Genomic DNA, 13418 nt, shown 5'->3' with positions numbered 1-13418 from the left:
CAGGGCCACTCAAATGTCTTGATAAGATGCCTATTCCCTCTTGCCCTTTTCAGGGCCACTCAAATGTCTTGATAAGATGCCTATTCCCTCTTGCCCTTTTCAGGGCCACTCAAATGTCTTGATAAGATGCCTATTCCCTCTTGCCCTTTTCAAGGCCACTCAAATGTCTTGATAAGATGCCTATTCCCTCTTGCCCTTTTCAGGGCCACTCAAATGTCTTGATAAGATGCCTATTGCCTAAAAATATATGTCTATGTCTATGTCTCTAACCATGTCTCCGTGGCTATGTCTCTGCTGTGTTTGTCCCTAGAGTATCGCGTATTCAGGTAGGCCCCCCCCCCCCCCATTGCAACACTGTTCTGCCCAATTTAGGTCAGCCACTTGCAACATTGTTACCATTATGTCCAGTACCGTGATGTCGCTGATGTTAAATTCATATTATCCCTAGACAGGCCCAATACAGTATTGCTATACATTCCCTATGTTAAATTCCAATTGTCCCTTAAAAGCCCATGTTAAAATGCCTTTTGTCTCTATAGTGCCGAGCCCTGGTTTTAATGGTAAGTCCCATTGTCCCTATAGTGTCCCACTCTACTATTTACCTATGGCATTTTACACCAGGATAAAACGCCATTGTCACAACTAACACAGCTCAGGTCATATTATATCAAAATGTCACAATATAAACTGTATTTACTATAAATTAATTTTAAAAAATATACACACAAGTATACCAAACACCTTTATTAAAGCTTCGAATAAAAACTGGCATTTAAAGACATTTTCGGCTCTTGTATACAAATTTACAGCATGTGGTACGTTTAATTTTCATACCTTTTTCTTTTCATTAAAATGTGTGTTCATTGATTAACTTAATAAAAGTGACTTTAATTATAATAAACTGTTTACATCTTTTTTCGACAATTTAGCGGTTTGTTTTGATTATTTAATTGCAAACATCAATGAATAACCGTGTGATTAGTTGGAATGACCATTAGCAGTATGCTAATTATTGTTTCTAAAAACTCTGATTTTTAAAAAAAAAATTTACAGTGTGAAGTAAATTTGATTTCTTTTCATCCATATTAGCGCACATTCATCAACTTAATAAAGGTGACTTTAATTATAATTAAATGTTGACATCTTTTTTTGCGACTTAGCGAATGCATCTTCATTAACTGTGCAGACATCAATATATAATCGTATGATTAGTGGAAATTACCATTAGCAATGTACTAATTATTGTTTTAAATATCCATGAATTGGTGTTGAATTGTCCCATGGCTGGACGTTAAGTGCCTTGGGAATTTTCTTGGGGTTAAAATGTCTCACTCCCCTGTAGTATTACTACTTCTGATACATTTTGATAAATATTCACTTACTGTACCCAAACACTCTTCGTCAAAACGGGAGTTATTTCCCTTGGCAACTCATGATTTCACTACTTTTCCTTTAATAATAATAATAATAATAACAATAATAATGAGGACTTTGTATAATGCCTCATCTTTAGAAGCTCTAAGCGCTTTACAACATTAGACAACACCTATAACATAAAAAAAAACAACATATAATGATATTATTACTGAAAACAAACACCATGAAATTAGAAAACAAAAACATGCTGTAAATATTTAAGGTAGGGTACATTATCAGGTCTACATAAACAATCGCTAATATTCACACCTTTTGTTTGCTTGTTTTTGCTGTTGTTGAAATTGAAAGTTGGCATTTTGTAAAGTCTCAATGTGTTATTGGTGAGTCCTGGGGCGTATTGGGGTGTTTAGTATTGAGACCCACTCAACACCAAGTGGATATTACTCTAGTCTGGTTCCCTGCTTTGTATGTTCCCTGCGTTGCACTCCGCTATGCTAGTATAGTTAGTATAGCGGAGTGCAACGCAGGGAGCATGCTAAACAGGGAACCAAACTAATATTATTCCTACGCTAACCAACTGGATGACAGGTTTGCATGTTAAGGGTAACAAAATAGTTACAAAACTTACCCCTTACTTTGTGAATGTTGATGATTTGCTGAGGTGGATTCATATATAGCCTGACTGTAATTTATCTAAGCAAAAATTGTTGTAAAAATATATTAACATGTTTTGGGCAAAATATAAAATAGCCAGTGCATTACTCCAAAACTAGCTGTCAAGTCTTCCGTTTGAAGGTGCATAGGTTTTTAAGCCGTTGTCGTTTTCAGTTTCCGAGGTAGGGAAATCTTAGATGTAGTCCACAATCCCACAATACCTAAAATAGACGTGATCGGGTTTTTAAAAAATACCGGAACTTAAGAAGTTGGGCATGTACAATGCACATGTACATGTATCTGTATTAAGTGTATCATATGACAGCTGAAGGAAAGGTAAATATATTTGCTTACGAGATTTTCTGCTTCGGATTTTTGTCTTAATCAATTTTTACACTATTTAACAATGTCATGCTAAATAAACGCACCGGAGTCTAACATATTATTAATAAAGTACGATGAAATCTCTGAAAACACGAAATCACTTTATCTGTACTCTGTGTGTGTGTGTGTGTGTGTGTGGTACAGATAAAGTGATTTCGTGTTCTCACGTATTTTTTAAATATATATATCCTTGAAAGCTGGCATGCGACAAAGAAGATACAGATTATTTTATTTTATTTTATTTTATTTTAAATCTATTGTGTTCAAAGCGAAGAAATCTTATACCTCTCCCATCGAGCCTTATGGGACAAGCTTGACTGATAGATCTGTCCATATATATATGTATACCACCATGTCGGCCAATTCCACGCGTCGGATAATTTTGTGCAACGATACTACATTCCTGTACACATTGGATCACGTGTTGTTGTTGGTTTTTTTTGTCGAATATCCAATTTGTATCAAGAAAGAACAATCGTCCTTTTATTAAGGAAGTGATATTCATGAAGTGTACAAATATCCCACATTTCTACACTAATTGGATATGAAATTGTGATTTCTAAATGTCAACATGAAGACCCACTCCATGACCATCTTGAACTTGTAACCCAGAAAATCCTATTTCTATGTATCTTTTAGAATCATGAGATAAATACATTATATAAAAGATGGAAATGTATACCGTAAGATAATACAGCATGTTATTCCGAGTTTCCAATTTTGCAAGAAGTTGTCCTTCATGAAGTTTTTAATTGTCTGCTATATATAGCATGTCATCTTGCTGCTAGATTGGAATTCTCAAGAAATTTCCCTGCGTATAGTATGTTTCTAAATTCTTGAGTAACTTTTTTCCCATAAACGAGAAGTTGTAAACACATTACATCCTATTCATTGTTGGTTCTCTTCAATATAATAGCTAATTGTTTTTATAAAATGCTGAACTTTACTAATATTTTTACATAATCAGTTTAGTTTTTTATCTCTTGCCATTTATTGGCATTGTTACATTAAAGTTTGTAAAACTAGCTATAAACCTGACCTTATTACTCAACTGAAATGCTGATAGAACAGTTGAAAGTAATGTATTTCATTTCTTTAGCCCGATAGATAAACATTACATCTTTTCAAAGCTGTGCGCAGAATAAACCGACATATCATGAGTCATGAAAATACAGGTGTGGTATCCGTGGTCTGTCCAAAATTAACATTATTTTGAACAGAATATTCTGGTGACAATTGACTCTTCAAATGGTTAGCTTTGCAGTATTTTATTTTCATCAATAGGATGAATTCGGTATGTGTTTTGCTTTAGTATTGGTGACAGAAATCTTAGGTGCGCAGAAATGCGCAACATCATTGTATATATATATGTGTGTGTGTGTGTTATTGAAAAAGCTGCAAGAACTATGTATTTTGCAATAGTACAAGTCACATGGATCATGTATGTGCATTTACTCAAATGAAATATAAATTTTTCTTTTAAATGTTAACATTAAGTTTCTTTAACCAAAGCTTATTCAGTCCTGATTACTGAATGCTCTGCACCTTAACTGTCACCAAGAAACTTCCAGGTGAAAATTATCAATCGCTATGGACTTTTACAATGGTAGCCATGTATTAAACTAGGGTCAAAATAAGAGTACATCTAGTGGAATTGTCACAGTCAAGTGTAGTACGAATTTGTTTATCAATATGCCTAGCTTTCAGTATGACATCATAGTGCACAACATTCAATCCGGATTGTACTGGATCACACCTTTAGGTTTATTTCATCCAAAAATGTCTATGTACTTTAACATTGATTTTGCCATGTGCACCTCTCGGGGAGCATCTAAATAATCACCTTCCAGAGGAATATGGATGTATACGAATCCAAATGAAGTGAAAACTTGCCACTTAAAGGTATGTAGAATCGAATTTAAGAAAACTGAAACATTTGGTGTTGAATGCCTACATGACCCATGTGACTTGTACTATAGGAACATTATGTAGCAGTTAATAAAGACAGCTGTAGGAACAATGTATTACTTGGATTAGGGAGCTGCAGGAACTGCATTTTACCAAGAATATTGTATAACAGGGATTAGAGACAGCTGCTGGAACTGTATTTTTGCAGGAACATTGTATAACTTGGATTAGAGACAACTGCCAGGTATCGCCTGTTCACTTTAGATATGCAAATGAAACTCCCAATAGTTGGTTGAGCAGGAAGTCAGCAGGGTGAATTTGCCACAGCTGTATTTGCCTAGGTCATATATTGAAGATAGCTGTTACAGTATTCTATTGCAAAACATTTTTAAAATTTCCTGTTTTTAATTTAGACTTAACCTATTTTACTCATACTAGTAAAAGTAAACCCATGAAACTTTTCCTTTCCATTCTAATAATTTTCATATTGTTATGATAGATGGTGAAAAAGATAATGTTACTGACATAACCTCTATTTGCTTCTCTTAAGTCAACCTTGATTTTTAATTTCAGAAATATCTATATTAGTACTCACTGTTGAAATAAATTAAAATTAGTAGCAATGCATTTGTTCAGTGTGCTAAAAGGATATAGAACTGTTTTTACATTGGGTGATTTCAGTGAGGTGAAAACTATGTCTTTATTCTTTATGTAGTGATCAAGTTGATGAAATTATTTGACAGTGCTGAATTTATACATAAGTATTTAACAAAAATACGTAGTAAGTCTTAACATGCTCATGGAGAATACTTTTCTGTCAAAATCTTGGTGTATGCAGTGGTAGAGATGGAGTAAGAGATGACAGCTCATCATGTCATTAGGGAGATGACAGCTCATCATGTCATTAGGGAGATGACAGCTCATAATGTCATTAGGGAGATGACAGCTCATCATGTCATTAGGGAGATGACACCTCATCATGTCATTAGGGAGATGACAGCTCATCATGTCATTAGGGAGATGACAGCTTGTCATGTCATTAGGGAGATGACAGCTCATCATGTCATTAGGGAGATGACAGCTCATCATGTCATTAGGGAGATGACAGCTTAAACATGTCATTAGGGAGATAACACCTCATCATGTCATGAAAAACCTGCCTGTAAATTTTACTAATGTACCTTGCATACTGATTTTGTAAAGTGGTATACAAGAAGCCACGATGCAGATTTTGTATGCAAATTAATGATTCATTGTTATGTCTCTTTTTTTGCCAGTAATTTGATCAAATCTTAAGTAACTCTCATCTTTTGACAATGAAAGTATACTTTTATTTCTTATAGGAATAATGTGGTTTGCAAAATATGTATTATGAATGAGTTTTTTTGGTCTGCTCAACAGATCTTAACTTATGACCTTGGGACCTCTTTTGCCTAACAATAGGTACCAGATGACATTTGATTGGCTGTGTAAAATGTTTCCAATTCCACCTGTCTGTTAGATTTTATAGGACGGTTTTTACATTCAGATATTTGAACTGGTCATTGTGGTGAAGATTCAGTCTGTTTCTTTATGTTGTCTTAAAGTTTAGGGCCTTTTCTCACAGTACTAAACATATTCTATACCTACATCTTGAAAACACAGAACAAGCTCACCATGATTAATTGTACCTAAATAATATTATAGAGGTATTAATGAAAGTACCATCTGAACACACTCAGTAATGTTCTAAAGGTATTAATGACAGTACTGTCAAGAAACAATGAAGACACTCATGGGGATTAATTATAGCTAAATACTGTTCTAAGGGAATTACTGAAGGTACTATCTTTGTAACACTTTCATGTATATATGTGTGTGTGGTTGTGTGATTTGGACTTTTAAAGTAGCTTTACAAATTTTTGAGTCATATCACTAAAATGTTTGCAGCATGGCAGTTTATTGTGATATCTAGCACTGGAGTATCATTATTACAGCATTATAGTCCGTGAGTCAAAACGACAACGGTGATAGCATGAGATCATAGATCCTAGTACTGTTTGAGTGTCAATGACCTCATAAATATATTCTGTCATTTTTAACACAGCTTTGTGAGGAATGAACAGTACAAAGGCTTCTTTTATTCACTGACACACAGCCACTCAAGATTGTCAAGCACTGTGCAACTCGTTGGCTGTCACTAAGGTAAAGGTGTTATTTGATTCTTGCACCACTGGGATATGCTCAGGTCAACTTCACGTCACGTGAAGAGGTTGAGAAGATGGGGCAAGTAAAATGTGCTGAAATGATGAAGAACCACAAGATATTCATGTATATTTGCTTTCTGGAGGATACTCTTCCAGTACTCGATGAGTACAATACAACATTTCTAACCTCAGAATCGATGATTGGCTATTTGCTCCGAGAATCTGGCATTCTTACTAAAGAAGATCCTCAGCAAATATGTCAAGACCGAGGCAATTAAAAGTGCACGCAGCCACCTCATAATCCCATTTAAAAACAGAAATCTTCAGCATCCAGATGACAATATATCAGTTGGTCAGAAGGTATGTCGTTTCCTGGCGCAGAAAGATGATTTACCATAAGAAATTGAATGCTTTTTTTTAAGCATGTCAGGTAGTTCTATGAAGCTGCATTGGAGAAGGTACCAAAGGGCTTTCCCTTTGAGGACAAAACACTCCAGACATTCAGCTTTGAGGACAAAACATTCCAGACATTCAGCTTTCTACATTAAACTAATAGGGACAAGATTTAAACAGATGCAGTGATTATGCTTGCCAAAAAACTACACATATAAGTCAGCACAAGCAAGGTACAAAATGTATATTTAGATTACCGGATTACTTCTACAGAGGATCTGTCAGCTTGTGAAGAAGGAACAAGTCTCGGCAACTTTTGGAAAAACTTGTCCAAAATCACAAGGCCTCACATAACTCCCAGGGTCCTGAACCTCTTAAAGGTTGCCATAGCCCACACTGAGATGCTGACATTAAATGCTTGTTCATTGTGTTTTGAAAGATCCGCACAGACAACATAAAACGCCTGGATTCAAGGACAAAGCGTGTATTGCTATCTACCAAAATGAACAACAATGTGGATTTTGACCATGTCCAGTGATCATGGCAGCTGCAAAAAGGAATGTGTCTCTTACGCCTCCTTAAAATCTGCAGCTGAGGAGGTTTTGAAAGAAGAGCATGGCCACTCAATGCAGAGGATGATTGAACATTAAGAGGATTATGAGTCAGGATCACGTGCTCTCAGTTTTGTATGTGCTTTGACCTTTGTGTTATATTTTTTTTGTAATTTGTAGGTGCTTTAAACATAGTTGTTAATAATTTTTGATTATTAATATTGAATGTCTTTTTAAAATATGTTTTTGTACAATAATCATAATTTTACTAATGAAAAAACTATTTAAAGCTAAATATGTTTAGTCATTTTTTAAAAATGGGCAATATTTAGTGAATGGGATGCTTGAAAAATGGAGTGAAATAAACTTCCCTGTTTTAGGTCCCAATCTCGATATTTTTTATTCAGTCTCCGTACTTGACTTTTGAATAGTTGACAGGTGGTTTCCTAGAACAGAATCCTTGGTATTCTCATTGACAATAATTCACTTTGGACTGACCATATAAGTCTAATTACGAAGAAAACAATTTTTTTTATCTTTGGCTGCTAAGAAAAATAAAGCATTTCATTCCAAAACAAAACTGTGTCACTTTTTACAAAAACTACATTCAGCCCCATTTTGACTGTTGTAAACATCAAATGGGGAAATACCTCTGATGTTAAGAATATTTTTCAGCTGCAAAGATGAGTCTGTTCAGTTATACTAGACAGGCAGTCTGGAAACATTACAGAGACAACATTCTTCCATTCAAGAATGACTTCAAAGACAGTAGGCCAAAATGATGTGTACAATTTCTGTTAAGTCAGTCAATGTTAAATCAGTGACAGCCTAATTCCAGTCCATGTTTACATCAGTGACAGCCTAATTCCAGTCCATGTTTACATCAGTGACAGCCTAATTCCAGTCCATGTTTACATCAGTGACAGCCTAATTCCAGTCCATGTTTACATCAGTGACAGCCTAATTCCAGTCCATGTTTACATCAGTAACAGCCTAATTCCAGTCAATGTTTATATCAGTGACAGCCTAATTCCAGTCAGTGTTTACATCAGAAATACTTTTCAATGCAGAGAAACCATCATCATCCCAAACCTTCGATCAGTGACAGCCTAATTCCAAAACCAAAGAAAGAATTATTTAAAAACAGTTTTCAGTAACCCGGAACATTATATGAAACAGTATTCCAAACAAAATCAAAGAATATTCTAGTATGTCAGCTTTTCACCATGGGTATATTAAATGGTGAAATCTAAACCTTAATTAATCCACCTCCTTCCGCTACATTTTTGTATATATGTCAGTGTGTGTTATGCAAAAATGTAACTTGTGAGCACTGTAACTTCATCTGTTAGTGTGTTTTCAATTTACATGTATCGTTGCATGTAACTTGTCTGGGTCTGTAATATCTATGTATATTACTAATGGATGTGAACATATGTGTGAGATGGATAGTAATTGATTGCGCTCTGTGTGTGTCTATATATATATATATATATATATATATTATTGGGATTAATTATACATAAATAATGTTCTGAAGTTATTATTGAAGGTACTGTTTTAAAAACAACTAACACACTCATGGTTTTGTATTAAGTTTTATGTAGCTCAAAACTTAAAATACAGTTATCTGCAATTTCAATAAATACATTTATTCGAAGAGAAAAAGTTGATTAGGCACTCACAGGGTGAAGGAATGCAAGTGGTTCTTTATCAAAAATGTACATGTATTCTGTGATAATGATCAGATTATTCCTTTAGTTATATATTGTCATTTATATGGGACAGGAACCTTTGAATTGGGGAGGAAATTGCTGTATCAGAGACTGAAACAGAGCAGGCAGACAAGATATTGATTGTGTTAACAAAGCAGTGAAGAATTAGTATATTGCTGAAGAATTATCTCCGAAGAAAAAAGATGAGGTGTTTGGATGTTATTGCCTTGGTCCTTCTGCTCTCATATGGTGTCCATATGTAAGTATAAATACTTGTAAGTTTGATCAACATTATCAATAACATTATCAACCAGAAACAGGAAACACAAACAGGAAGTTTTAGAAAGTGGATAATTCTATTCAAGGTGATAATGTAACCTCAGAAGTACGTGACTGGGGATGAACTTCTGATGACATGTAATTACTTCTATCCATATGGTACAGAATTTGAGACATGAGATTTTAAAAAAAAAAAAAAACAAGCATTGCTGACACGTGGTAGATCTAGTGTCTGTCATAATTAGAGATTAAGCATATTGAGAACCATGCGAGTATCCTCTTCATACACACATGTATATATATTTTGTACCACAGGTTACTTTGGTATTTCTGAATATACTATGATACGTACTACAGTATACTGCAATTATATTAGGGATCAACAATTCATTGTTCTTGGCCAGAGGTCAGACATTTTTACAAATATTTTTGTCTGTCAGTAGTTGGAACAAAAATATATGGCTCAGATTTATAACAAAATTATACCATATTAAATCCATGATATTACATGTATTTGGAAAAAGATATTAATTATCTTTAGGTATTAAAAAAAATATTTCATCTGACAAGAAACTCACAGCCCTCCCCCCTCATTAAATGGTCAGTACCTTATGGTAGATGAATTTGCTACATGTATGTTACTTGTTGAAACGTTGTCATCTAAAGCTGTAACTGAAGTGGGATGATTAAGCTTACACTAGGGATGACACTGTGAAAGATATACTGACATTAGAGAGCCTGTTGATAAATATAGGCAATGTTGATGCTGAAACCTACGATTTACTAACTACACTATTGATATAATAGGCAAGGAAACATTGAATGGGATGCCAACACTAAGGCAAGATATGTATCAGAGAGGGCCAGAAAATGTAATACACACTTAACAAGTAACAAGCAAGAAAATATTAGACTTGAGTAAATATGGAAAGTTCAGACAGAACACAACAGCACTCATGAAAATCGTATAATGATTCACAAAGGAAAACATGTACCTAACACATACACTAGTAAATAACTAAAACATGGCTTCTTTTTGTTTTTCTCTTCTTTAAAATCCTAAATCTTTCTAAAAGTTGTATTTGGCCTGACACAACATTCCATTTTGCCACTGCAGCAGCATACATGACACATGTAAAAAATGTGATTAAAGGATCATAAATGTAATGATATTTGTAATATTCACCATTTACTTGTGTAAGATACGACCATAAAAAAAGAAAAGTTTTTGAACTATTTTGTCGTAAATGAAAACATGAGATTAATATCAATAAAGTCTTAACAAGATTACTCGGCAATTTCCGTACATTCTTTACTTATAGAAACTACAGAAGAACTGGTGCAATGAAAAAATACCATGGTACAGTCACCACCGGGAAAAAATAGTTGTAAACTAGTATACTGGTATTACTGTGCACCTCTGATTAATACACATATGTACACAAATCTACATAAATCTTTGTTCCATGTCAGCAAAAGGAATGAGTTTGATACAGGACATGCATACATCATGGCCGTCAGTTTGAGATGTATTCCTACGCCATGTGAAATGACTTCTTTCCCAAAACTGAGCATTATGTTGTCCTTCTAACCTGATCATGAGAGTTTGGATAGTGTTTACCGAGAAAAACATGATAATTATGTTATCTTTCTTGTTTCTTGTCTGATTATGGGAGTGTGGGTAGTGATTACTAAGAAAAGTATGGGGATTATGTTGTCTTTCTTGTCTGATCATGGGAGTTTGGGTAGTGATTGCCGAGAAAAGCATGAGGATTATATTGTCTTTCTTGTCTGATCATGGGAGTGTGGGTAGTGATTACCGAGAAAAGCATGAGGATTGTGTTATCTTTCTTGTCTGATCATGGGAGTTTGGGTATTGATTACCGAGAAAAGCACGAGGATTGTGTTATCTTTCTTGTCTGATCATGGGAGTTTGGGTATTGATTACCGAGAAAAGCATGAGGATTGTGTTATCTTTCTTGTCTGGTCATGGGAGTGTGGGTAGTGATTACCGAGAAAAGCATGAGGATTATGCTATCTTTCTTGTCTGATCATGGGAGTGTGGGTAGTGATTACCAAGAAAAGCATGAGGATTATGCTATCTTTCTTGTCTGTTCATGGGAGTGTGGGTAGTGATTACTGAGAAAAGCATGAGTATTATGCTATCCTTCTTGTCTGATCATGGGAGTGTGGGTAGTGATTACTGAGGAAAGCATGAGGATTATGCTATCTTTCTTGTCTGATCATGGGAGTGTGGGTAGTGATTACTGAGAAAAGCATGAGGATTATGCTATTATTTTTGTCTGATCATGGGAATGTGGTTAGTGATTGCCAAGAAAAGCATGAGGATTATGCTGTCTTTCTTGTCTGATCATGGGAGTGTGGGTAGTGATTACTGAGAAAAGCATGAGGATTATGTTATCTTGTCTGATCATGGGAGTTTGGGTAGTGATTACCAAGAAAAGCATGAGGATTATCTTATCTTGTCTGATCATGGGAGTGTGGGTAGTGATTACCGAGAAAAGTATGAGGATTATGTTAAATTTCTTTTCTGATTATAGGAGTGTGGGTAGTGATTACTGAGAAAAGCATGAGGATTGTGTTATCTTTCTTGTCTGATCATGAGAGTGTGGGTAGTGATTACCGAGAAAAGCATGAGGATTATGCTATCCTTTTTGTCCGATTATGGGAGTGGGTAGTGATTGCCGAGAAAAGCATGAGGATTGTGTTATCTTTCTTGTCTGATCATGGGAGTGTGGGTAGTGATTACTGAGAAAAGCATGAGGATTATGCTATCCTTTTTGTCTGATCATGGGAATGTGGTTAGTGATTGCCAAGAAAAGCATGAGGATTATATTATCCTGCCCATCCAATCATGCATGCTTGGATATATATCTGAGCAAGCAATATCATGCAGTAGTGACTTTAAGAACTTAATAGCATGATCGGGGGTCATACACAGATATCCAAATACATGCACAGCTTTGTAATATAGTTAGGGTGTTCCATAATTTGTTATGTGTACAGCAATTTTTTAATCGGATGTAACCCTTGGTTACTCAGTTGCTGGGAACACTTATGTATATATCTGTAATGGGGGTGGATGATAGTGACTACTAAGTAAAGCATCTAACGTATTTGGGGTGGGGCTGAGGTGGGTGGGTTTTTCAGGTTCTTTAGCTTCCTCTACGTCCATGCCCATATGATAACAAAAATAAAATGTTTTTCAGAGTATGTGGTATAAACTTGTTTTAAAATGATTATAAAATGTAAGTTGTTAAACTTGTTTTAAAATGATTATAAAATGTAAGTTGTTAAACTTGTTTTAAAATGATTATAAAATGTAAGTTGTTAAACTTGTTTTAAAATGATTATAAAATGTAAGTTGTTAAACTTGTTTTAAAATGATTATAAAATGTAAGTTGCTAAACTTGTTTTAAAATGATTATAAAATGTAAGTTGTTAAACTTGTTTTAAAATGATTATAAAATGTAAGTTGTTAAACTTGTTTTAAAATGATTATAAAATGTAAGTTGTTAAACTTGTTTTAAAATGATTATAAAATGTAAGTTGTTAAACTTGTTTTAAAATGATTATAAAATGTAAGTTGTTAAACTTGTTTTAAAATGATTATAAAATGTAAGTTGTTAAACTTGTTTTAAAATGATTATAAAATGTAAGTTGTTAAACTTGTTTTAAAATGATTATAAAATGTAAGTTGCTAAACTTGTTTTAAAATGATTATAAAATGTAAGTTGTTAAACTTGTTTTAAAATGATTATAAAATGTAAGTTGCTAAACTTGTTTTAAAATGATTATAAAATGTAAGTTGTTAAACTTGTTTTAAAATGATTATAAAATGTAAGTTGTTAAACTTGTTTTAAAATGATTATAAAATGTAAGTTGTTAAACTTGTTTTAAAATGCATTGAAGTTTATTTATTAAAGATGAAAATAAAAATCCTCTCCATT

General features: G+C 34.1%; 1 protein-coding gene across 1 annotated transcript in view; it reads left to right on the top strand.

Moving 5' to 3' along the window:
- Positions 1-2216: 2216 nt before the first annotated feature.
- Positions 2217-13418, top strand: part of LOC149785817 (ribonuclease Oy-like) — a 55795-nt gene continuing 44593 nt past the window's right edge. Inside the window, exons 1-2 of the mRNA XM_089979764.1 lie at positions 2217-2367; positions 9242-9427. Of these exons, the coding sequence (XP_089835890.1) occupies positions 9372-9427 (56 nt within the window). The 5' untranslated portion in view covers positions 2217-2367; positions 9242-9371. The remainder of the gene's footprint in view (positions 2368-9241; positions 9428-13418) is intronic.

The sequence above is a fragment of the Sinohyriopsis cumingii genome, chromosome 13, assembly GCF_028554795.1.
Source record: "Sinohyriopsis cumingii isolate HCF-2022 chromosome 13, ASM2855479v2, whole genome shotgun sequence".
Lineage (NCBI taxonomy): Eukaryota > Metazoa > Mollusca > Bivalvia > Unionida > Unionidae > Sinohyriopsis > Sinohyriopsis cumingii.
This window is presented reverse-complemented; position numbering and strand designations above follow the sequence as displayed.